Below are 27,453 nucleotides of genomic sequence, written 5' to 3'. Positions count from 1 at the left end.
TAGAAAAGTAATCAAAATTGATGTCATTACTCAAATAATTTAGATTTTAACAATACTATTACATTTCAAAAGTAATTCCTTCCCACCTTCTCAGAATGCAGCATGTCCTGTTAACTAAAAATCCAGTGTGCACACACAGACTATCTGTGTATTTAACACTGTAAAATGTGCTGTGTTCACAGAGTCCAGATGAGGCGGGCTATATCTGGTGTCTTGTGGGCCCTGCTGTGTGCCAACCAGTGACGAAGTGTGAATGTTAAAGGTTACACCACCACAGTGAAGAGACACGAGTAAGATCCAGTCTGCCTGTTCTGTCTATCCGCACTGCTGAGCTCCAGATGGGTTTAAAAGTGTGATCATGTCAGCACTGATTGTCTCCTCACTGCTCAGGACCTGTGCTCGCAGCATCGGGTCTGTGGATGTGGTCCAACACAGGACATGGTGGAGGTCTTACATAACACACTTACTCCAGTGGCGTCGGTAAGTTTCACCTCGTGCATTCACACACTTTTTTTTCTTTCAATCTCGAGTATTTTCACTAATATGTTCAAATGAGCTTTAAAATATGTCTAATTAGTAACTAATCACAGGCAATTAATAAGGAGAAAATGCATGACAGGTGTCACAAAAGATAAAACAAGATGAGTGACTTTGAGATCTGCCACTTATCAGGGTCTGGGTCACGGTAGCAGCAACCTAAGCAGCTCAATCCACGCTTCCCTTTACTTAGCCAGGCCCTGAACTACTCCGTGGAAATTTCTAGAACCATCTGAGAGGCATAATCCCTCCAGCGTGTCCTGGGTCTTCCACTTCTCCCAGTTGGACGTGTCTGGAAGACCTCCCGAGGAAGATCAGCAGTGGGCGTCCTCACCAAATGCCTGAACCACCTCAGCTAGCTCCTTTTGGGGTGGGTGGGGGTGGGTGGGTGAGCTGCAGCTCTATTTGTAGTTCCTAGTGAATATTTGAACTTCTCGTCCCATTCCTGAGTGTAAATCCAGATACCCAATAGAGGAACTTCATTTCTATTGTGTGAATCCATGATCGTCTTCTTTCAGTCACTACCCAACGCTGGTGACCACAGGTGAGGACAGGAACATAAATTGACTGGGAAGTCAAGAGCTGTGCCTTCTGGCTCAGCTTTTTCTTCACCTTGATGGTCTGGTACAGCGTTCCCAGAAGATCAGATGCAACACCCACTTGTCTGTCAGTCTTACCCTCTATTTTACGCCCACTCATGACCAAGACCCCAAGATAATTACAGTCACCACACTCGGCCTCAAACCTGTAATAACTAAATAACTAACTAAATAAATAAATATGATACAATGCCAAGAATGTCTGAGCTCCTACTTTGATTGCATAGGAACTGCATTACAGCCATGGGCGCAATTTGGTGGGGGATAGGGCGGGACATGCTCCCCCCACCTTTTCAACCAGGGGGGACAGAATATGGTATGCCCCCCCACCTTCTGACATATATGTGTGTACTTGAAACATGCTATGCCAGTCTTATGTGCAAACCATGTCAGGCTTATGTGCAAAACCATGTCAGAATAGTATCTTTGTTTCGGCAAGTTTGTATTTTTAGCAGCATTGACTTGTTTACAACACCTGTTTCTTGTTTGTCACATTCGGAATTTTCTGGGACTACATTTGCCCAGATTTGAAACCAAAAATAGTTGCCTCTAGGGACTAGTGTCTACACATAAGTATCAATGGACCATATGCTAATTTATTAAATTCTGAAAGTTAGAAAAGGAAATCAGAAAAGCTATCTGGGACCTCAGAAAGCACATCTGCAATTGTTGCTTGATCTCCAAAATCAGTCTATGCAAGCAAAATTATGTTCAGTATGAGTGTTGTCATTAGTGCCACTTCGAAAATTAAATTCATGATAAGTAATCTATCCTAAACTTATGATCTGTTGTTTTTTCAAACTTATGCAAAAACAAATCTTGAGAAAAAAAAATACAGTATGCGATAGTTAATAATTATTAAGAGCCTGTTCTTTCATATTTATGAATACATTTTACCACATTGCAGTTGTTTTTTAATGAGAACTCAACCTATCATTCTTTTTGAGTTCTACACATGTGGTGATACCTTATTTACACCAGGATGTTAATAAAATCAATGCTGGCTATTCTCAGAATAAAGTACTTATATCCACAGTTTCAAATTGCATAAGTCAAATGGTGTCCACTTTATGGTCTTCTCAAAACATTAAAATTACTGTTCTGGATGCTCGGAATGCATCTGAGCTTATCTAGAAACCGTTGGCTTCTGGAGGCCTAAAGCGGCCCCCAGACCCCCGGCCTATGGGCTTCGGCCCTACGGGCCTCGCACTTTGTCCCCCCCAATTTCTAGTTCTAAATTGTGCCCTTGATTACAGCAGACTTGGTACCACATGCTCTGGCAGTACCTCCAAGTAATGGTCATAGAGTTTTTAAAAACCTACAAAACGCATGTACAATAGTTGGGCAGATTCTCATGGTCCCTTCAATATTCATGAGAGAGTAAAGAGCTTCTCCATGACCAGGACGTAACCAGCATTGCTCCTCTTGAATCCGAAGTTCAACTGCTCGATGGACAGTGTAGAGGTGCATATGCCCACATGGATTGGCACTCAGTTTGGTAAGTAGCAAAGATTTTCATGGCAACAATATCCAATATCTTATTTTCATAAAGAGACAAAAGAAAAAGTAGATCCTCCTCAAAATTTTAGTACCTCTTGTCTTACTCAAGGAGCTTGTCTTCGTAATACAGTAGCAGGAGTAGGATCATACTCTGGTGTTGCGGCGCAGTGCCACATCCATGCATTGGATCCTAGATGACAACACCCAGGCAGAAAATCGGCCCGTCCCCACCTCTCAACAGTAACCATCTTTCTGCCACACTGAAGTGAAGCGTGGGTGTCCTCTTGGGTTTCTCCAGCTGCTGGGTTCCTCAACAGTGAGGCACCTGTGTGCTGCATCATGCACAGAGAAACATGCCACATGTGCAGAATGTTACAGCTGATGCTCCCTCACAGAGGAACACATAACCCTCATCTGAGTCTCCCTTGTTTGATGCAAAATCATTTTGGCTTCTCTGAAGAGATCTGTCATCAAAGACCTCCAGGTTGCTGGGTACCATTGATGTATCACAACTCTGTAACAAGACAGTAAACACCAAGACCCTAAAGACTTGAACCTTAGTTCTCCTGCAAAGGTATCAACACCTCTTTTCAGTGACCTCATGACTCCATAAGCTCTTTCCAGGCACCTCTCAAATTCAAAAGTAAAGGACCCAGATAAGTGAATGTCACTGCAAAGTTACAAGAATATCTTTCTTTCAATGTCTTTGCAAAGGCTCATCAAAATCCATCAAAGTATTGTTAAGGTATCTTGGTCACATACAAACATCGGTGATCACTTAAGCTCCGCAGTCCATCAGCAGGTCTGTCATTTTATAATCATATACAGACATAATTATCTAACATCCCGAAAGGCTTGAAACTGGGGTGTGTCAAGCTACAGTTTCATCTGATCACCAGGGGTGGCGTACAACATGGAGAAATTAGAATGTGAGACCAAAATAAATTGCTGGATACTAATTTTTCAACTATTTGTGTCTGATTTGTTACATATGTTGTCACCTTAGGACAGTAGAGGTTGTCAGAGTATGGTAAGCCAGAATGTGAAAAATGTTTAGATTTCTAACTGTCAGTAAAAATGATATTTTAGTTTTTGCATTTTTGGTGCTAAATACATTTCCTCTTTGTCCCATGCCATCTTACAGGCTTTTCACTGATCTTTTTACAGCTGTGCTGATCCATAATTTTATATGTTGATTTCACTAATTGCAGAGGGCACACATTGTCACCTGCATTTGTTTAAAGTTAGTATTTTTAGAATATTTGTTTTTTAAGCTACAATCTAATAATGGTGTGATGTTTTTTTCCTATGTCAAAAAGTAGAAAAGATTTATCTCCTTTTGGTTTGTCTGAAACTGCTTTTACTAAAGATGAAACCATAAAATCATTTGCTTATACAACAGTTGAAAAGACGGCAAAGAAATTCTTGAGCAGCGGGGGAGCTGTTTCACAGCTGACTTAGGAACGAGTCAACAGCAACAATGAAATGTGATCTGTAATTTCAACATCTCTTGCAGTGAGAATCTCAAAGAAGCTGATGTCAGTGTTTTGTACTTTAAAGTCGTTGGTTCAAACAAAAGTGGTGTTAAATCATCAATTCATTGTGCTTTTTTTAAATTTCAATTTATGTTTCTTTATATCATGCCAAATCACAGCAAAGCTGCCTCAAGGTGCATCACACAAGTAAGGTCAAACCTTACCAACTCGTAGAGGAAGCACACAGCCAACAGTGTTAAGGAAAAACTCCCTCTGATGATGCTGAGGAAGAAACCTTAAGCAGACCAGACTCAGAGGGGTGACCCACTGCTTAGGCCATTCTAACAGTTACAAAGTTTTTGCAAAACTTTACAAAACAGAAGAAACAGGTAACACGAAATTAAAACAACATAACAAAAGAAGATGCATTTGATGAGAAGTCCATGCAGGTGTTACACAGGCATGGGTCATTCAGCATTCTTCATGTCATCAGTGGGCCTGGTCCTGCGGCAGAGTCCATTCCAAACACAAACTGCAGAGTGCTGCATCAGCTGCAGCCATGGCATCTCGTGGTCAGTCAGGTACCGTGCGGTCTGTAGCCATCAGTCCTGCAATGCTATGTGACTTTATCCACACTTCATTCAGAAAGAAGAAGAGCAGACTCAGCCGGCTGGAAAAACTACCCTTAAGGTATAATTCATCAACATTAAATCAATAGGAAAGCAGAGGTGATCGTCGGCTGCTAGCCCTAAGCTTCACTAACACACCCAGAATTTAGATGAAGCTGAGGTCAAGACCTGTTCCATTACTAATAAAATTAATTTAAAAGGGTAGGAACAAGCATAGTGCCATACTATGCCATTATGCTAGCCATACAAAAGGGAGAAGAAATGCGTCTTAAGTCTGGTCTTGAAAGTCTGTACAGAATCTGACTCTTTTATTAACGTAGGGAGATCATTCCACAGAACAGGGGCACGATAAGAGAAAGCTCTGTGGCCCACAGCCTTTTTATTCACCCTAGGGACACAAAGTAGTCCTGCACCCTGAGAATGCAGAACCCGGGCCGGTACGTAGGGTTTAACACTAGAACGCCTGGAACTTTCTGCCACTGCTGCAAGGCCCTCCTCCCCCTCTCAGATTAGTGTTGTGGTGATCACCCTATTGACTGGTTCCTTTGAGTTGCAAATTAGATCAGTACCTGCTCCCTTGCCTCACTCAGACTGTGTTGAAAGAGGGAGACATGTAGGAAAACAGGTCTTGAGGACCAGGGTTGGGCATCCCTGGCCTAAATTGAAGGATAGACCAAACAAAGGACTTCAGTGAAAAAACATTTATTTCACACATAAAAATATTCAAGAGAAATCGCATTGATAAACAATTTGTGAGCACAGTCAACAAATTGTGAGTTCCTATGTACAGTGTTCTGTTTTTTTGTTTAGTTTTTTATCAATTTTTACACACGAATGGAGATCCTTTCCTACATTTCCAACAGGTGTACTTGTGGCAAATGGCACATTTATCTGTACTGCGATTTCTGTTGCAACTCTGACGCACTTGTTGTTTTCCCTTTAGAAACTCTTCCCATTTCACATAGTGCCTCCTCTCTCTTTCTTTCCAGTGCGCGTTCCTGCATGTGTCTATTTCTCAGTTCAGTTGCAAGCTTATGCTGGAACTTTCGCCTCAACTCCTTTGATCCTGTACATGCCTTGTACAGTACATGTGCATTAGCAGCAGCAATGTCCAGTATGTTGTAGAAGACAGCTATAGGTCATCTCCGTGTTCCTGTGCGCACTGTATAAGCACGCAGTTTTTGATCCAGCACATCAACACCACATTTCAAATGGTTGTAGTCTATGATTACATTTGGTTTTCGCCGCAAATCTTCTTCAAGCTCCACTTTCTTATGCAGCGTGCTGAGAAGACACACATTTTTCTTCTTTTTAGCTGCATAAACTGTTAGCAGGGCACTGCCAGAAGTGAACACCTGTGTTGAAAACTCCTCACGTTCTCTGGTGTTTTTTACCTGCTCTGGAACTTCCCGTTGAATTTTGTTTATTGTGCCAAGCAGTTGTGTTGCGTTGTAGAAGCCTGTTCACCAGAGACAACGATGTGAAAAAATTGTCCATAGTGACAGTTCTGCCTCTGTCCAAAAAGGGTTCCATAAGCCTTGTCACAACATTGTCTGCAAGTCGCTCTCCTATGGCATGCCTGGGGTCTTTTCCTAAGTAAGGAATGGCATTGCACATGTACTTAGTGTCCAGGTCTGCTGCAATCCAAAACTTTATTCCAAACTTGTCCGGTTTAGATGCAATGTATTGCAGAAAAGGACATCGGACCTTTGTTGGAAATAACTGTTCATCAACTGTTATGTGTTGCCCTGGGTTGTACGACAGCACACAGTTCTGAACACAATGCCCCCAAATGTCTGAAATGGCAGCAGATTTGTCCGTCTGCATGCGTTCCAAATGGGTGTCCTTTATATCGAAGCGTAAAAAGCGCATCAACTCTTCATATCGGTCTCAGGACATTGTGGACATGATTTCCGGACGTCCGAAGCATTTTGACCAGCAGTCACGCATGGCACCGGTTCTGCCAATCACTCCTCTGAAGAATAAAACAGTGATGAATGCCATCAGCTCGTAGACACTTGTGCTCCAGTCAGGGTTTGTTTTGCGGGCTTTGTGTACTGTGCAGTCTGTGATGGTCCTCAGCATGCTGATGTGAAATAGACAAAGGAAGCTTTGCAAGCGACTAGTCACTTTGCGTCTTGCAATCTCCATCGGTCCTGCATTGCTGACTGATGTCTGGGTTGTGTGCGTTGGCTGAATGGTGCTGAAGTCCTCAATTTGTCCCTGAACCCAAACAGTGCCATCTCTCACTGTTGCACAAGGTCCTGCCTAAAGATAACATGAGATAAGATGAAACCTGTGTTGCCCAAAAGGGAAGAATTGTTTTGCATTTAGGAGCATATATAAATAAAACCATAAACAGAAAGACATGAACACAGACAATGTTATAATATAAAAGCAAAATGTAAATACCTTGGAGTTTTCGCTTGCGTCCTTGCTTTTCTGGGCCTTCTCTTCTCTTTTCTGGGACTTCTGTTCAGTGCGCTTGCGCTTCTGGGATGAAGAAGACTTTTCTCCAGTGCACCTACATTTTTGGCACCGTGGTTTGTCTTCAGCATGCTGTTTGCCTTTTCTGAATTGGGAAGACTTTCCTTTCACAGATGAAGGCTTCTCTTCATCGTCCTCCTCTGTAACAATTATTAGTCTTTTAGTCCGCTTATGTGCAAGTCTCGTGTGAAGAGGCTGTTTCGGCTGTGAATCTGTTGGTGCTGGCATGTCCTGATCAGAGGAGGAATCAGAGGAGATGAACTCTGATTCACCAACGAAGGAATCTTCATCACTACTCCCTGAGTCCACATCTGCGAGTGCTTGCAAAAGAGCTAAGGCTTCCAGAGGAGTGTATTTCTTGCTTGACCATCTTGCTGCCATTGTGATGTTTGTCTTCTTGACTTGAAGATGTGTCTGCTTTTATAGTCAAAATGTCACACATATGCCTACATACATCAGGTAACCCTAACCCCACACAGCCTGTTTGTCTATGCAGATTGGGGACTGCATGCTGCATTAACATATGTTTGGGTTATAGTAGAGAAGCTTGAATCTTCGACTGGACTGGGTTGCTTGACGTGAGGACCTTTCGCTTCAAATCACAGAAGCTTCCTCAGCTAAAATTCTTGCTCTGGTAGTCTGACTTCTGTCTGAAGCCAACAAAAGCTGGAGTTCTTAACCTAACCACACCCCTCCTACCGAGAGGCCGACTGCTATAGGCTAGTGACTAAACAATAGCTCTAATTAGCACCTATTGTGCTCTAGTTAGCACTCTCCTAATGATGGGATGGAAGCCTCCCCTGATGGCTCCCTTGACAACTCTCCTGATGACATGAATGACTCATTACCATGAACAAAAGACTGAAACTGCTTTGACCTGAGTACCCCATTGTAAACAGGGGACAAAGCGTGTCTGAGACCCGCTCCGTGGTTAAGACTGGGTTTCAACTGTTTTACAAAGAATGCCTCCTTAACCCCTCTCTCAAACCATTTCTTCTCTCTGGCTAAGATTTTAACTTCCTTGTCCTCAAACGTGTGGTTAGTGTCTTTCAGGTGGTGATATAATACACTACATTGCTCTGTTTGGAACTAGGGATCCTGTCCTTAGGGTGAACTAATTTCTGTCTCAAGGTGTTAACCGGTTTAAAGTAAACTGGGATTTTGTGCTGTCTGAAGATCCTCTGTAGTTTTTCCCCTACTCCTGCTAAATAAGGGAGAGACACTCCTCTTCTTCTTGTCTCCGTCTGTTGGGTTAGTTGTTTGGATATGTGTGTGGGTATATGTTTGGGTTAGTTAATGGCTCGTTAATGAACCATTGTGCCCCAATGATGGGCTCTTGGAGTAGAGGGGGGTACCTTTCTTTGCGCAGACTCAGGCTCTAAGTGTTAATTAGGTCAGCTAAGTAGGGAGGTGCCAGTTCATGAATAATTTTACAAGTTAAAATCAGAAACATAAAATCTGACCTAGCAGAGACAGGAAGCCAGTGAAGAGACGTCAGAATGGGTGTACTGTGATTAAACTTTCTGCTTCCTGTCAAGAGTCTGTCAGCAGCATTGTGAACCCATTGGAGACCTCTAATGCTGGACTGTGGTAAACCAGAAAATAGAACATTGCAGTAATCCAATCTACAATGAAAAAAAATGATACTTTGGATCAGCTTAAAAAAATTGATGGAATTTGTTACAACTAATTTTTTTAGTTTTTCACAGTGTATATTAATGATTTGGCAAAGTTATTCCAGCGGATTTAAACTGGAAACAGCAGTGATGTTTCACTTTTTTTCAGTGTAGAAGAAACAAATATATGAATCAGGGTCTCAGCATCAGCCATAGACAGGATGAGATGGAGCTTCATTATATTTTGCAGGTGGAAGAAAGCAGTCCTGCTTATAATTCTATGAAAACCTGTCCTGCTTCTGCAATAAGTCTCAAAGTTGACCATGTTAAACCATCCTAAACAACAAATGCCTGCTCACTGTGTTTTACAAATCAACCGACTGGCAGCTTTTCCTAAGAATGATTAAGCAATGTCTTCTCACTTAAAGATTTTAAAAGCAAAGACCTTTGTCATGGAGTTTTCATTACACTGTACTGATTGATATTTAACCACAAAGAAATTTAACAAATGCACTGATCTGAAATTATTTGAAAATGTTCATGTGTTGATAAGCAAATAGGCTGTAAAAGTGATGATTTACATATGCTAAAAGGTGCCATTACTTATGCAAGCTTTTATTTTCGCTTTTGATATTTTTATATAATTTCTGTTACCATGCTGTCAAGATTTTTGGGGGGTTTGATTTTAAAGGGAATAATTTTGGTAATTTTAACAGAGAAAAGGTGGAATGTTTTTTTCCGCAAATGACATAAAGAAAATATGTGTCAAAGCCCAAGTGTGGAAATTATTTTCCTTCTCTGCATATGATGGTACAGCTTCAGGCAGTATGAATAAAAGTCAAGTTGCTGTGGATAGTTTATTAGATTAGAGGTCAAAGTGTTGTGAAAAGTGTGATGACACGGACCCACAACAGGGGGCATAAATGAATGGTCAATGGAAATACGAAGTAACAATTTTAATGTTGTGAAATGTGCACAACGGATACAGATACAATTCAATACTACGGTCAATTATAAAGTTGGTCTTGTGTGGGCAGGCTCGAGGATAGGAGACGCCCGTCCAGAGAAGAGTCGGGACCCACACGATTTCCACCGCCAACGGATCTGGAACACTCCAGAGTCGCCAAGTCCTGAGTCCCCAGGTGGCCACCGTCTCCAGCTGTCAGATCAGGTACTGCTGGCAGGAAACAGAAACAGTCAAGAGTGGGTGTGACTGCACACACCCAGTAAAACAGTCAGCTGATTATTGCTGGTGGAGGGAGAAAACACCACCTCCTTATCTTACTACTTCCTCTGGTTATCCGTGCAGACTCCACTACACAAGTGTAAGAGTGAAGAGTGGAGAACGCCAACTCTTACCACTCCCCCCAACTCAGCTGTCAGTGGAGAAGCTGCAAACTCAGAAGATGCAATCGCTACCAGCACAGATGTGAAAGACATCACAACTTAACTTTGCTGAATAATATGGCTGAGTGTCTACCTGAACGGTTTAGATGATTTCTCGGCAGAGGTGTGGTGTCTTCTCCAGGCTTTTATGGGTGAGGCATGATGAGTAGATGAGTGACAGCTGTCAAAGTTCCTGGTGCTCCTGGCGGTGACTGCGCCCTCTGGTGCCTGAAGCCCGCCTTCAGGCAGGGCGCCCTCTGGCGTTGGGCCAGCAGTACCTCCTCTTCGGGCGGCCCACACAACAGGACCCCCCCTCAATGGGCGCCTCCTGGCGCCCGACTAGGCATGTCGGGATGTCGGTGGTAGAAATCGGCCAGGAGGGCCGGGTCCAGGATGAAGCTCTGCTTCACCCAGGAGCGTTCCTCGGGTCCGTACCTCTCCCAGTCCACCAGATATTGGAATCCCCGGCCCCGTCGACGAATGTCCAGAAGCCTGCGGATGGTCCACGCAGGCTCTCCATCGATGATCCGGGCAGGAGGCGGCGCTGGTCCAGGAGTGCAGAGGTTGGAGGAGTGACATGGTTTTATCCGGGACACGTGAAAAACTGGATGTATCCACAGTGAAGCTGGCAGCCTCAGCTTCACTGCGGCTGGACTGAGGACTTTGGTGATCGTAAATGGTCCGATGTATCTGTCCTTGGGAGTCCACCTGCAGAGGGATGTCCTTAGTTGACAGCCATACCTCCTGCCTGGGCTGGTATGCAGGGACGGGGTACGCCGGCGGTCTGCATGGTCCTTAGCCCTCGTCCGGGCTTTCAGAAGGGCAAAATGGACAGTGCGCCACACCCGATGGCACCTTCTGAGGTGGGCCTGGACCGAGGGGACCTCGACCTCTCCCCCTACGGCTGGGAACAATGTGGGCTGGTACCCCAAACACGCCTCAAAGGGGGAGAGGCCGGTCGCTGAGGAAATCTGACTGTTGTGGGCATATTTGATCCAGGCCAGATGTTGACTCCAGGCCGTCGGGTGTGTGGAGGTGACACACCGCAGGGCCTGCTGTAGATCTTGGTTCGCCCGCTCTGCCTGTCCATTAGTCTGAGGGTGGTACCCGGACGAGAGGCTCACGGTGGCCCCCAGTACCCTACAGAAACTCCTCCAGACTTGCGAGGAGAACTGCGGACCACGATCCGAGACTATGTTCGTGGGGATACCATGCAGACGCACGACGTGGTGGACCAGGAGGTCTGCAGTCTCCTGGGCTGTCGGGAGCTTCGGGAGGGCCACGAAGTGGGTCTCCTTGGAGAACCAGTCCACTATCATCAGGATGGTAGTCATTCCCTGGGATGCAGGGAGACCCGTGACAAAGTCCAGGCCTATGTGGGACCAGGGGCAACGAGGCACCGGCAGCGGCTGGAGGAGTCCTTGGGCCTTCTTATGTACTGCCTTGCCCCTGGCACAGGTGTTGCAGGCCTGGACATACTCCCGGACTTCAATTTCCATCGACGCCCACCAGAAGCGCTGCCGGACCACTGCCACAGTTCTTCGCACCCCTGGGTGGCAGGAGAGCTTAGAACCGTGACAGAAGTCCAAGACTGTAGCCCTGGCCTCTGGTGGGACGTACAGCCGGTTTTCAGGTCCATCTCTGGGGGCCGAGTGTCGAGTCAGGGCCTCCCGGATGGTCTTCTCCACGTCCCAGGTGAGGGTTGCGACGACAGTGGACTCGGGGATGATGGTGTCCGGTGGATCTGACAGCTCTGGCTTGACCTCCTCTTCATGCATCCTGGACAGTGCATCGGACCGTTGGTTCTTGGTCCCGGGGCGATACGTGATCTGGAAGTCAAACCGACCGAAGAACAGTGACCAACAGGCTTGCCTGGGGTTCAGACGCTTAGCGGTCCGGATGTATTCCAGGTTCCGATGGTCCGTGAAAACCGTGAAGGGAACCGTGGCTCCCTCCAGAAGGTGTCTCCACTCCTCAAGAGCCTCTTTCACCGCCAGAAGTTCCTGATTGCCGACGTCATAGTTCCTTTCAGCCGGGGTCAACCTGCGGGAATAGTAGGCACAAGGATGGAGAACCTTATCGGACTCCCCACTCTGGGACAGCACGGCTCCTATCCCTGAGTCAGAGGCATCCACTTTGACAATAAACTGGCGATCAGGGTCAGGCTGCACCAGAACTGGTGCAGTTGAGAACCGACGTTTTAACTCCTTAAACGCGGCTTCGCACCGATCCGACCAGGTGAAAGGGACTTTAGTGGAGGTCAGGGCTGTCAGGGGGCTAACAACCTGACTGTAGCCCTTAATGAACCTCCGATAGAAATTTGCAAAACCGAGGAACTGTTGCAGTTTCCTACGGCTTGTTGGTTGGGGCCAATCTCTCACCGCTGCAACCTTGGCCAGATCAGGGGCGACGGAGTTGGAGGAGATAATGAACCCCAGGAAGGACAAAGAAGTGCGGTGGAATTCACACTTCTCGCCCTTCACGAACAGCCGGTTCTCCAACAACCGCTGCAGGACCTGATGTACATGCTTAACATGGGTCTCAGGATCCGGGGAGAAGATGAGAATATCGTCAAGATATACGAAGACGAACCGATGCAGGAAGTCCCGCAAGACGTCATTAACCAAAGCTTGGAACGTTGCGGGCACACTGGTGAGACCGAACGGCATGACCAGGTACTCAAAATGACCTAAGGGGGCGTTAAATGCCGTCTTCCACTCGTCTCCCTTCCGGATCTGAACCAGGTGATACGCATTTCTAAGATCCAACTTTGTGAAGATTTGGGCTCCATGCAGGGGCGTGAACACTGAATCCAGCAGAGGTAACGGGTATCGGTTGCGAACCGTGATCTCATTCAGCCCTCTGTAATCAATGCATGGACGGAGTCTGCCGTCCTTCTTGCCCACAAAAAAGAAACCAGCCCCCATTGGGGATGTGGAATTCTGGATCAACCTGGCAGCTAAAGAGTCCCGGATGTAGGTCTCCATTGATTCGCGTTCCGGACGTGAGAGGTTGTACAACCTGCTGGACGGGTACTCAGTGCCCGGTACCAAATCTATGGCACAATCGTATGGACGGTGCGGGGGCAGCGTGAGCACCAGATCCTTGCTGAAGACGTCAGCAAGATCATGATACTCAGCTGGCACCGCCGCGAGATTGGGGGGGACTTGAACCTCCTCCTTGCCTATTACACCGGGTGGAACCGAGGATCCTAAACATTCCCGGTGGCATGTTTCGCTCCACTGCATTACAACCCCAGACGGCCAATCAATCCGGGGATTGTGCTTTAACATCCAGGGATAACCCAAAATCACCCGGGAGGTAGACGGTGTTACAAAATACACAATCTCCTCCCTGTGATTCCCAGACACGACCAATGTCAATGGCTGTGTCTGGTGTGTGATTAATGGGAGAAGGGTGCCATCTAGTGCCCGAACCGACAAAGGTGACGGTAAGGCCACTAGAGGGAGCCCTACCTCCCTTGCCCATCTGCTATCCAGCAGATTCCCCTCCGACCCCGTGTCCACCAGTGCTGGGGCGTGAAGGGTGAGATCCCCACTCAGGATCATCACTGGGATGCGTGTGGATTTTTGGGATCTCCCCTCGTGATTGTTATGGCCCACCCTTAGCCCAGTCTCTAAGGGCGGGCATTGTAGTTTAACCGCTTGGGGCAATTCTTCTGTATGTGCTCGCTCGAGCCACAGAAAAAACACTCCCCGCGGGCCAGCCTCCGTTGTCTGTTTTCTGATTTTACTTTAGCCCTGCTCGTGTCCATAACTTCGTCAGCAGGGGGAGCTGTTGCCACACGGAGCTCTCTGGCAGTGGAGCGGGGGACGGCGGCACCCTTTTGGACCCGGAAGAGAGAGGGACGACTCGTGCCCGGCCACGCCCTTTGCCTCGCTCCCGACGATGTTCCTCCAATCGGTTGTCTAACCGTATAACCAGATCAACAAGCCCATCAAAATCCCGCGGTTCATCCTTCGCCAGCAGATGCTCCTTCAGGACCAGAGACAGTCCATTTATGAAGGCGGCGCGGAGTGCAGCATTATTCCAGCCTGACCTCGCAGCCGCGATGCGGAAGTCGACTGCATAGTCGGCTGCACTCCGACACCCCTGTCTCATCGACAGCAGCACATTCAAAGCGGTCTCGCCTCTATTGGGGTGATCAAACACCTGTTTGAATTCCCGCACAAACCCAGTATATGTTGTTAGGAGCCGTGAATTCTGCTCCCAGAGCGCCGTAGCCCAGGCACGTGCCTCTCCTCGAAGCAGGTTTATCACATAAGCCACCCTGCTAGCATCAGACGCGTACATAACAGGACGCTGTGAAAAGACGAGCGAACTCTGCATTAAAAAGTCTGCGCACGTCTCTACACAACCCCCGTATGGCTCCGGGGGGCTTATGTATGCTTCAGGGGACGGGGGGGGGGGGGGGTGTTCGTTGAACAACCACTGGAATATCTGTATCTGGCACTCAGGCAGCAGGAGGAGGTGCCGCAGCAGCGCCCTGCGTGTGCGCTTCCACCTGAGCGGTGAGAGCCTCCATCCTCCGATTGAGGATAACATTCTGCTCGGTTACCAAATCCAACCGAGCAGTGAAGGCGGTTAAGATGTGCTGTAGCTCACCTAATACGCCTCCTGCTGGCCCCTGTGCACCTTGTGTTTCCATTGGTGGTTCACCTGATGGTAGATGCCCCTCAGGATCCATGACGTTGGCCGAGAAATCCTGTTGTGAAAAGTGTGATGACACGGACCCACAACAGGGAGCGTAAATGAATGGTCAATGGAAATACGAAGTAACAATTTTAATGTTGTGAAATGTGCACAACCGATACAGATACAATTCAATACTACAGTCAGTTATAAAGTTGGTGTCGTGTGGGCAGGCTCGAGGATAGGAGACGCCCGTCCAGAGAAGAGTCGGGACCCACACGATTTCCACCGCCAACGGATCTGGAACACTCCAGAGTCTCCAAGTCCTGAGTCCCCAGGTGGCCACCGTCTCCAGCTGTCAGATCAGCTACTGCTGGCAGGAAACAGAAACAGTCAAGAGTGGGTGTGACTGCACACACCCAGTAAAACAGTCAGCTGATTATTCCTGGTGGAGGGAGAAAACACCACCTCATCTTACTACTTCCTCCGGTCATCCGTGCAGACTCCACTACACAAGTGTAAGAGTGAAGAGTGGAGAACGCCAACTCTTACCACTCCCCCCAACTCGGCTGTCAGTGGAGAAGCTGTAAACTCAGAAGATGCAATCGCTACCAGCACAGATGTGAAAGACGTTACAACTTAACTTTGCTGAATAATATGGCTGAGTGTCTACCTGAACGGTTTAGATGATTTCTCGGCAGAGGTGTGGTGTCTTCTCCAGGCTTTTATGGGTGAGGCATGATGAGTAGATGAGTGACAGCTGTCAAAGTTCCTGGTGCTCCTGGCGGTGACTGCGCCCTCTGGTGCCTGAAGCCCGCCTTCAGGCAGGGCGCCCTCTGGCGTTGGGCCAGCAGTACCTCCTCTTCGGGCGGCCCACACAACACAAAGTGTCCATCTCACTGTAGTGTCACCACGTTTCATATACTTAAAAAAAAGTGTTCATAGGTTTGTGGGTTTTACAAGTTCTTTGCATTTTATTTAATTTGTTATTCCCCCTCATTTTGAAATGACAACACCAGGTCATTTCATGTGGACGGCCCTCCTCAGACACCCTCACTGACCAGCAGCTACGTGCACGGCTCCTCCTCCATCCCTCTGCTCCCCCTGACAGTGGGTGAGGTTCTGGACACCACGGTCCAGCGCTGGCCCGATCGTGAAGCTGTGGTCTTCCTGCAAGACGACATTCGCAAAACCTTCACCCAGTTTCAACAAGATGTGCGTATCACCTTTTATACCTTCTTTAACTTGTTTTACAGAGTTTGCAGCAACATATCAACCTGCCAACAATGTGGGAAATGGACTGCATTTATATAGTGCTTTCATGGTCAGTTGCTTTACATTAATGCCTCACATTCATCCATTCACACATGGATGTCAGGGTGGTGTCATGCAAGATTCTCACTACACATCAACAGCAATTTTGGGGATAAGGACCTTGCCCAGGGGCCTTTTGTGATTTTCTGGTCTGAATGTGATTTGAACTGAGATCCTTTGGCAACAAGCCCACCACTTTAACCACCACCACCATTATTAATCTTGCTGTTTTTTTAAACATGCAAGATCTTTGAGCTGCAGTTAAGCTGAAATCAAAGTGTTATGAGCGTTATTATCGTATGATGCTACGTTATGTATGCATTAATGAGTCAAGACTGTTTTCATTTCAATTACAGCTACTTAAGAATGAAAATACATTTTCTACTCTGGGACAAATGAGAGAAAACATTTTTCTTCTGTCACAGTGAAATGTCATTAATTATAATGAATATTTTGTAATTAGTGAACTTGTAAGTTGCTGTTTGTTCTGGTGCAGGTTGATAAAGTGGCTGCAGGTCTTCTTGCTGTGGGTCTGAAACCAGGTGATCGACTGGGAGTTTGGGGACCGAACACGTATGAGTGGATCCTTTTCCAGTTTGCTTCAGCCAAAGCCGGCATCATTCTGGTCAGTTAGAGTTTTCTCATTTGTTATGGTAAATAATTTTAAATTTACTTTTATACCACAACATCCAAGTCAGAAAGAGTCTGTTCTTCCTGTGGTTTCTTCTGTCACTTCTTATTTGGTCATTTTTCATATATTTGTGTGTGTGTGTGTGTGTGTGTGTGTGTATTCAATAATCATATAGAGTTGCTTTTTTCTTCATTAGTGAACAAAATTCTGAATTATAAAAACAAATTCGAATTTTTTTGCTCCATTAAACTTGTAAAACTAAATTTTTTATTGAATAAACCTTCATTTTAATAAGTGCCGTGTTAGACACTCATTATAAAATGTGAATAAATGCTTTGCACATTTCAACACAAAGATAATTCAAATACAGTGGGGGTATTTGATCCCCTGTCAGTTTTGCAGGTTTTCTCACCTACAAAGAATGGAGAAGTCTGTAATTTTTATTGTAGGTACACTTCAACTGTGAGAGACAGAATCTAAAACAAACAAACAAACAAACAAAAAATCCAGAAAATCACATTGTATTATTTTTAAATAATTAATTTCCATTTTATTGCATGAAATAAGTATTTGATCCTCTACCAACCAGCAAGAATTCTGGCTCTCACAGACCTGTTAATTTTTCTTTAAGAAGCCCTCTTATTCTGCACTCTTTACCTGTATTAATTGCACCTGTTTGAACTTGTTACCTGTATAAAAGACACCTATTCACACACTCAATCAAGCACACTCCAACCTGTCCACCATAGCCAAGACCAAAGAGCTGTCTAAGGACACCAGGGACAAAATTGTAGACCTACACAAGGCTGGAATGGACTACAGGACAACAGGCAAGCAGCTTGGTAGAAGACAACAACTGTTATGATTATTTATTAGAAAGTGGAAGAAACAGAAGATGACTGTCAATCTCCCTCGGTCTGGGATTCCATGCAAGATCTCACTTCATGGGGTAAGGATGATTCTGAGAAAGCTCAGAACTACACAGGAGGACCTGGTCATTGACCTGAAGAGAACTGGGACCACAGTCACAAAGATTACATTAGTAACACATGATGCTGTCATGGTTTAAAATCCTGCAAGGCAGCAAGGTCCCCCTGCTCAAGCCAGCACATGTCCAGGCCCATTTGAAGTTCACCAGTGACCATCTGGATGATCCAGAGGAGGCATGGGAGAAGGTCATGTGGTCAGATGAAACCAAAAGAGAGCTTTTTAGAATCAACTCCACTTACCATGTTTAGAGGATGAGAACAACCCCAAGAAAACCATCCCAACCGTGAAGCATGGGGGTGGAAACATCATACTCTGGGGGTGCTCTTCTGCAAAGAGGATAGGACGACTGCACTGTATTGAAGGGAGGATGGATGGGGTCATGTATTGCGAGATTTTGGCAAACAACCTCCTTCCCTCAGTAAGAGCATTGAAGATGGGTCGTGGCTGGGTCCAGCATGACAATGACCCCAAACACACAGCCAGGGCAACTAAGGAGTGGCTCCATAATAAGGATTTCAAGGTCCTGGAGTGGCCTAGCCAGTCTCCAGACCTGAACTCAGTAGAAAATCTTTGGAGGGAGCTGAAACTCCAAACCTGAAAGATCTGGAGACGATCTGTATGGAGGAGTGGACCAAAATCCCTGCTGCAGTGTGTAAAAATTTGGTCAAGAACTACAGGAAACGTCTAACCTCTGGAATGGCAGACAAATGTTTCTGTACCAATTGTTAAGGTCTGTTTTTCTAGGGGATCAAATACTTATTTCATGCAATAAAATGCTAATTAATTATTTAAAAATCATACAATGTGATTTTCTGGATTTTTTTTTTAGATCCTGTCTCTCACAGTTTAAGTACCTGTGATAATGATAAAAAATGACAGACCTCTACAATCTTTGTAGGTGGGAAAACCTGCAAAACTGACAGGGGATCAAATACTTATTTCCCCCACTGTGTACATATATATATATGTATACTCAACAAAAATATAAACGCAACACTTTTGGTTTTGCTCCCATTTTGTATGAGATGAATTCAAAGATCTAAAACTTTTTCCACATACACAATATCACCATTTCCCTCAAATATTGTTCACAAACCAGTCTAAATCTGTGATAGTGAGCACTTCTCCTTTGCTGAGATAATCCATCCCACCTCACAGGTGTGCCATATCAAGATGCTGATTAGACACCATGATTAGTGCACAGGTGTGCCTTAGACTGCCCACAATAAAAGGCCAGTCTGAAAGGTGCAGTTTTGTTTTATTGGGGGGGGATACCAGTCAGTATCTGGTGTGACCATTTGCCTCATGCAGTGCAACACATCTCCTTCGCATCATCCGTGAAGAGAACACCTCTCCAGCGTGCCAAACGCCAGGGAATGTGAACATTTGCCCACTCAAGTCGGTTACGACGACGAACTGGAGTCAAGTCGAGACCCCGATGAGGACGATGAGCATGCAGATGAGCTTCCCTGAGACGGTTTCTGACAGTTTGTGCAGAAATTCTTTGGTTATGCAAACCGATTGTTTCAGCAGCTGTCCGAGTGGCTGGTCTCAGACGATCTTGGAGGTGAACATGCTGGATGTGGAGGTCCTGGGCTGGTGTGGTTACACGTGGTCTGTGGTTGTGAGGCTGGTTGGATGTACTGCCAAATTCTCTGAAACGACTTTGGAGATGGCTTATGGTAGATAAATGAACATTCAATACACGAGCAACAGCTCTGGTTGACATTCCTGCTGTCAGCATGCCAATTGCACGCTCCCTCAAATCTTGCGACATCTGTGGCATTGTGCTGTGTGATAAAACTGCACCTTCCAGAGTGGCCTTTTATTGTGGGCAGTCTAAGGCACACCTGTGCACTAATCATGGTGTCTAATCAGCATCTTGATATGGCACACCTGTGAGGTGGGATGGATTATCTCAGCAAAGGAGAAGTGCTCACTATCACAGATTTAGACTGGTTTGTGAACAATATTTGAGGGAAATCGTTATATTGTGTATGTGGAAAAAGTTTTAGATCTTTGAGGTCATCTCATACAAAATGGGAGCAAAACCAAAAGTGTTGCATTTATATTTTTGTTGAGTGTATGTATATATATATATATATATATATATATATATATATATACATACAGTTGTATGTAAACGTTTGGGCACCCCTGATGATTTTTATGATTTTCCTTTATAAATCATTGGTTGTTTGGATCAGGAATTTCAGTTAAATATATATGACAGACAAACACACTGATATTGTCAGGCGTGGCACAAACAGAGCAGGACACAAATGCAAAACTCTCACAGGCAGACTGGTGTAAGAAAAAGGTTTAAGAAGCAGGGATTTGGTACACGGGAGGTCCAGCAGCGAAGCAAAGGTACAGACAGACGTGAGGCTGAGGCTTGGTCCAAAAAAACAGGCTGAGGTCAAAAAGCACGTCGTGGAGGTGTTCAGAGGCAAAGACAAGCTCAAGGTCAAGGGAAAAGCAAGGTCAAACACTAGCAGGCAAAACAAGACGAGGAACAGCTGGAAAGTGAATAATATTCAACAATCGGGCAGTGAGCTGTGAGACTGTGAAGGCTTAAATAACTGGTGGTGTAATTAGTGGAACAAGATGCAGGTGTCAGGGAAAGGTCTGGAAGGGGGCGTGACTAGTGAACAAAGATTAAGCATGGGCAAGATAATGGGGAAGGGAGTGCACAAAGTGGAGTCAGATACAAAGATCCATGAGCAGGTGCAAGAGCGGGAGTGAATGAAAATGCAAAACAGACAGAATCAAAGTGTGGGAGACAAAGACACGAGGCGGGTGCAGGATGTGGAGTGAAACAAAAATAAGCACAAAGCTACAACTGAATATAATATTACTGTGAACAGGAACCAAACATGAACATGAGAACTAAACTAAACATGAACTGGCAACATGGACTTGAACAGGAGACATGCAGCAAAATACTAAAATGACATTAAACACAAACTGACTTAAGAAAACAAGGCAGTAAGACAAACCATAAGAAAAAGCAGTGACCAAACAATAACCAAAACAAATCCTGACATAACAGTACAACAAATATTATAACCAAGAGGAACAAGTGATAACTTAATAAACAATGACTGAAAACTACTAGAACAGAACGAAAGGCCAAAGTAAAAAGTGACAACGACAACAAAGTGACAAATCAAAACAGAACAGAGAATAACCATATGATGAAAATGGAATAACTAGTGAATCATAAGAAAAAGAACAAAGTGACAAGAAAAACATGACAGAATAAATCCTGATGAAAATAAATATTAATTAATCAAAGCTGAAGCAGATAGGAAACAACAAAAAGGGGGAAAACAAGGGCTCAGCACCCTGACCTGGCCAAATCCCTGACAGATATTTGGGAAGTGAAATGAAGTTTATAGGATTTACAGAAAGTGTGCAATAATTCTTTAAACAAAATTAGGCAGGTGCATAAATTTGGGGATCCCAACAGAAAAAATACATCAGTATTTAGTAGATCTTCCTTTTGCAGAACTAACAGCCTCTAAACGCTTCCTATAGCTTCTAATGAGAGTCTGAATTCTGGTTGAAGGTATTTTGGACCATTCTTCTTTACAAAACATCTCTAGTTCAGTCAGGTTTGTTGGTTTCCAAGCATAGACAGCCCGCAGAAAATCACACCACAGATTTTCAATAATATTCATGTCTGGGGACTGAGATGTCCATTCCAGAACATTATACTTGTTCCTCTGCATGAATGGCTTAGTAGATTTTGAGCAGTGTTTAGGGTCATTGTCTTGTTGAAAGATCCAGCCCGGCACAACTTCAACTTGAACATTGTTCTCAAGAATGTTCTGATATTGACTGGAATCTATGTGACCCTCAACTTTAACAAGATTTCCAGTACCTGCACAGGCCATACAGCCACACAGCATGATGGAACCACCTCCAAATTTTACTGTAGGTAGCAAGCATTTTTCTTGGAATGCTGTGTTCTTTTTCAGCCATGCATACCACCCCTTGTTATGTCCAAATAACTCATTTTTAGATTCATCAGTCCACCGCACCTTATTCTAAAATGAAGCTGGCTTGTCCAAATGTGCTTTAGGATACCTCAAGTATGAGGACCTCAAGGACCTCTGATCCTTCAGACAACACTGCATCAAGAACTGTTTGTTTCATGTACGCAGAAAAGGCTTCCTCTGCATTTCAGCATCATACAGCATCTCTTTGTGCAAAGTGCGCTGTATATCTGAATGATGCACTATCTGCAGCAAGATCATGTTGTAGGTCTTTGGAGCAGGTCTGTAGACTGCTTGACTATGACTGTTCTCACCATCCTTCGCTTCAGCTTATCTGAGAGTTTTCTTGGACTGCCACTTCAGGCCTTAACTAGTACTGTGCCTGCGGTCTTCCATTTCCTCACTATGTTCCTCACAGTGGAAACTGACAGCTGAAATCTCTAAGATAGCTTTTTGTATCCTTCCCCTAAACCATGATGTTGAACAATCTTTGTTTTCATGTCATTTGAGAGTTGTTTAGAGGCTCCCATGTTGCCACTCATTAGAAGAGATGCAAATATGGGAAACATTTGCAATTTGCCACCTTAAATACCCTTTCTCATGATTGGATTCACCTGTGTAAGGAGGTCAGGGTCAATGAGCTTACCAAACCAATTTTGTATTCCAATAATTAGTGCTCAATGTAATCAAATCAATAAAATGACAAGGGTCCCCAAAATTATGCACCTGCCCAATTTTGTTTAAATAATTATTGCACGCTTTCTGTAAATACTAGAAACTTTGTTTCACTTCTCAAATATCAGTGTGTTCATCTGCTATATGATTATATTTAACTGAAATTTCTGATCCAGACAACGAATCATCTATAAAGGAAAATCATGAAAAATATCAGAGCTGCCCAAACCATTGCATGTTATGAGCAACAAGTTGAAGAGCCAAGGTTTCTTTTGGTATGAGGTTGTGTCACTACCCATGGCAAAATAATTTACCCTTCTTTGAAAGCAACATTAATGCATAAAAGTATTTGTAGAGAGATTTTAGAGCAACATATTCTGCTTTTGAGACATCTTTTCCAGGGGTGTCGATGCATGTTCAACAAGACACTACAAAGCCACATTCTGCACACGCTGCAAAAACATGGCTGCAGAAGAAGAGGTCATGGGTCTGGCCTGGCCTCACTGCAGTTCTGATCTGTCCCCAACAGAGAATATTTGGACAATTTTGAAACCAAAAAATGCTATGAGAACCCCTGTTGAACTTCTTAAGATGTGACTGCAATTAAATAAAAGTCAAAGTAAAGGTCATTGTGAGCACACACACCCCCCTCCCCCGCCCCCATTCTGTCCCAACGTTTTCTGATATGGGTTGAATTATTGTATCACCGAATCACAAAGAATCAGTTTGCATGAATCAGTGTCACACGTGCTGAGTTCCCCTTCTGCTTTTTAAAATTTTGTGGCACATAAAATACACTTAATACTTTTGCACAGTACTTTATACAATGTGTGTAGACTTTAAAACTGTTGTTCATTCTGCAGGTGTCAATAAATGTGGCCTATCAAGTGAAGGAGGTGGAGTTCACTCTAAAGAAGGTATGCCATTTTTTTCTACATGCAAGACCAAAAATGACAGATCCAAGGACAAAGAATCTTTAGTCAGAATCAGCTGAATCACTGTGTTGTGTGCAGGTTCAGTGTAATGCTGTGGTCTGCCCCGCCCACTTTAAAACCCAGAGGTTCTGTGAGATGCTGAAGGAGATCTGCCCTGAGATCATCGCAACACCAGCAGGAGCCATCAACTGTTCCAGGTACCCAAACATAAATACATTAATAAATAAATTAAAACCCTGAGAAACAGAGACATTTGACAAATGAAAGGAAACATCTGAACAAGTGGTGAAAGAAACCAGTGAGTGACCCCACAGGCTATGAGGGATGATTTGTCCTTCAGTCATCAGATTTCAACCCAAAGTTAAAACTTCTGGGAGATTTTGTGCTGAGGTGTTGGACAGAACTCTCACCATCCTCATCACAACACCACACCAGGGATTATCTTTTGGAAGGGTGCTGGTCCGTCTCTCCAGTAGAGTTCCAGAGATTTGCAGAATCAATGGCACGATGTGATGAAGTTGTTTGAGTGGCACGTCGTGACCTTACTCACATTCAAATCAAATCTTCCACCCTGCAGCAAACAGTACACAGAGAGAGTGTCACTACTTGTTTCTAGCTGAAACAGCTTTGTCATTCTCCTGCCCACACTGTTTAAATGTGGGCCTCACGGGCATGTTAGTTTTATAATGAGGTGTTGTCAGGTGCAGTGATGGTGTGTTGCTGTGTCAGGTCTGGGAGCATGCACTGTTGCTGCCCATCGCTGCATCCACCACACCATGGAACCAACCCAGGTCCCAGATGGCAACCACCCAGGCAGACAACCGGTACATCCCCACTTCTCCAATGTAGCAACTATCTGCTTGAGCCAGGTTAAATGGGGGCGTCTCCTTGGCTCCAGCTGCCGGGGTTCTCAACACTCAGGCACCTGCATGCTGGATCATACAGAGAAACAGGTTACTTGACCAAAGTTTCATAGCTGATGCTCCCTCACAGTGCAGGTGATACTCCTCACCTTAGTCTCATTAAGCAGGTGCTTTTCAGATTAAGTCACTGGTTAGAGTACAAATCTCACAAGCGTACAGTAACGCAGGAAGTGCCAGTACTCCATATAGTCCAGCAGTTAAGGGATAGAATCGTGCATTTTTTACAAAAGCGCCAAACTTTGTCCAGGGACTCTTTAGGTGATATTAAGTCATGTCAAAGCGGGAGACATTAGATTTTAGCCCTGTATCCTGCTTTTTTTAAAAGGGTGTTTGCATGGTTAAAGGCACTGCGCTGCAGTGGTTTGAATCATATTTATCTACTAGATTACAATTTGTTCATGTAAATGGGGAGTCTTCTTCACGGACTAAGGTTAATTATGGAGTTCCACAAGTTTCTGTGCTAGGACCGATTTTATTCACTTTATACATGCTTCCCTTAGGCAGTATTATTAGAAAGCATTGCTTAAATTTTCATTGTTACGCAGATGATACCCAGCTTTATCTATCCATGAAGCCAGAGGACACACACCAATTAGTTAAACTGCAGGAATGTCTTTCAGACATAAAGACATGGATGACCTCTAATTTCCTGCTTTTAAATTCAGATAAAACTGAAGTTATTTTACTTGGCCCCACAAATCTAAGAAACATGGTGTTTAACCAGATCCTTACTCTGGATGGCATTACCCTGACCTCCAGTAATACTATGAGAAATCTTGGAGTCATTTTTGATCAGGATATGTCCTTCAATGCGCATATTAAGCAAATATGTAGGACTGCTTTTTTACATTTGCGCAATATCTCTAAAATTAGAAAGGTCTTATCTCAGAGTGATGCTGAAAAGCTAATTCATGCATTTATTTCTTCTAGGCTGGACTATTGTAATTCATTATTATCAGGTTGTCCTAAAAGTTCCCTGAAAAGCCTTCAGTTAATTCAAAATGCTGCAGCTAGAGTACTGACAGGGACTAGAAGGAGAGAGCATATTTCATCCATATTGGCTTCTCTTCATTGGCTCCCTGTTAATTCCAGAATAGAATTTAAAATTCTTCTTCTTACTTATAAGGTTTTGAATAATCAGGTCCCATCTTATCTTAGGGACCTCATAGTACCATATCACCCCAATAGAGCGCTTCGCTCTCAGACTGCAGGCTTACTTGTAGTTCCTAGGGTTTGTAAACGTAGGATGGGAGGCAGAGCCTTCAGCTTTCAGCTCTCCTGTGGAACCAGCTCCCAATTCGGATCAGGGACACAGACACCCTCTCTACTTTTAAGATTAAGCTTAAAACTTTCCTTTTTGAAAAAGCTTATAGTTAGGGCTGGATCAGGTGATCCTGAACCATCCCTTACTTATGCTGCTATAGACTTAGACTGCTGGGGGGTTTCCCATGATGCGCCCAGTGTTTCTTTTTATTCACCTCTTTTTGCTCTGTATGCACCACTCTGCATTTAATCATTAGTGATTGATCTCTGCTCCCCTCCACAGCATGTCTTTTTCCTGGTTCCCTCCCTCAGCCCCAACCAGTCCCAGCAGAAGACTGCCCCTCCCTCTGAGCCTGGTTCTGCTGGAGGTTTCTTCCTGTTAAAAGGGAGTTTTCCTTCCCACTGTCGCCAAGTGCTTGCTCATAGGGGGTCGTTTTGACCGTTGGGGTTTTTCTGTAATTATTGTATGGCTTTTGCCTTACAATATAAAGCGCCTTGGGGTGACTGTTTGTTGTGATTTGGCGCTATATAAATAAAATTGATTTGATTTGATGGTTATAATACAGTGTATATTTTGCTATTCATATGACAATACGATCATATGGTTATTATGTAGGAGGCCAGTGATCAAGATTGGACATTGTTAAGCTGTAGAGAATGGCTACTGCAACTAGTGCAAAGCTATACTGAGCTTATGTGATCATGTATCGTCCGTCGTGCGGCGTCATACGTCGTCGTACATCCTTATACATTAGCAGGGTGGTATGTTTCAAAATGGAAAGAAGTACAGGACTCATTTCAGGCCTGTAGGCATCTTTAACAGGCCTCTACCTCTGAGACATAAAATTAAGTCACTGTGATCTTCCTAGCATGAAAGCTGTAGAGAGTAGTTCATTAAAAATATTCATGAAACATTTGTGCATATCTAGGAAGTTTGCCAACCAGGTATTTACAATGTTTTCAGTTAAAAAATATGGTGATAATCGCCTTAATACCAATAACATAAAATAATGATAACAACAACAACAACAACAATAATAATAATAATAATAATGGTTATGGCCATAAAAACAAAATTGATTTCTTGTAATTAATAAAAAAGCATTTCTTTCCGTTCAAACACTGTTTAAACATGTTAGAGTGCATGAGTAGCATCTTTCCTTTGCCCTATGCTCGCAAACAGCTATACGAGGTCTGTGAGAAAAGTATCCGACCTTTTTATTTTATGCAAAAAATATATGGATTTGATTCATATGTTTTTACGTCAGCCAAGCTTGAACCTTCGTGCACATGCGTGAGTTTTTTCACGCCTGTTGGTTGCGTCATTCGCCTGTGGGCAGGCTTTGAGTGAGCACTGGTCCACCCCTCTCGTCGTTTACTCATTGCGAGGAAATGGCGGAATGATTTGGGCTTTGTTCCATCAGAATTTTTTCAGAAACTGTTAGAGACACTCCGTAATCTCTGTGAAGCCCATAAAATTTTCACCGAAAGCTATGTGAATGTTCCGAATGGTTTCCAGCTGCCTGTCTCTAACAGTTTCTGAAAAAATTCTGATGGAACAAAGCCCAAATTATTCCGCCATTTCCTCGCAATGAAATAACGACGAGAGGGGTGGAGCAGTACTCACTCAAAGCCTGCCCACAGGTGAATGATGCAACCGACAGGCGTGAAAAAACTCACGCATGCGCACGAAGGTTCAAGCTTGGCTGACGTAAAAACATATGAATCAAATCCATATATTTTTTGCATAAAATAAAAAGGTCAGAAACTTTTCTCACAGACCTCGTATTGCATAGGTATATTGATATTCACAATGAGTTAGACAATATTTAGTCACTT

At 44.3% G+C, this 27,453-nt stretch overlaps 1 protein-coding gene across 1 annotated transcript in view; it reads left to right on the top strand.

Moving 5' to 3' along the window:
• Positions 1 to 262: 262 nt before the first annotated feature.
• The window catches only part of LOC117528444 (medium-chain acyl-CoA ligase ACSF2, mitochondrial-like), a 75,405-nt gene continuing 48,214 nt past the window's right edge, over positions 263 to 27,453 (top strand). The window contains 5 exon segments of the mRNA XM_034191069.1: positions 263 to 480; positions 15,902 to 16,097; positions 16,693 to 16,821; positions 23,357 to 23,410; positions 23,507 to 23,625. Of these exon segments, the coding sequence (XP_034046960.1) occupies positions 359 to 480; positions 15,902 to 16,097; positions 16,693 to 16,821; positions 23,357 to 23,410; positions 23,507 to 23,625 (620 nt within the window). The 5' untranslated portion in view covers positions 263 to 358.

Source organism: Thalassophryne amazonica, chromosome 16 (assembly GCF_902500255.1).
Source record: "Thalassophryne amazonica chromosome 16, fThaAma1.1, whole genome shotgun sequence".
NCBI lineage: Eukaryota > Metazoa > Chordata > Actinopteri > Batrachoidiformes > Batrachoididae > Thalassophryne > Thalassophryne amazonica.
This window is presented reverse-complemented; position numbering and strand designations above follow the sequence as displayed.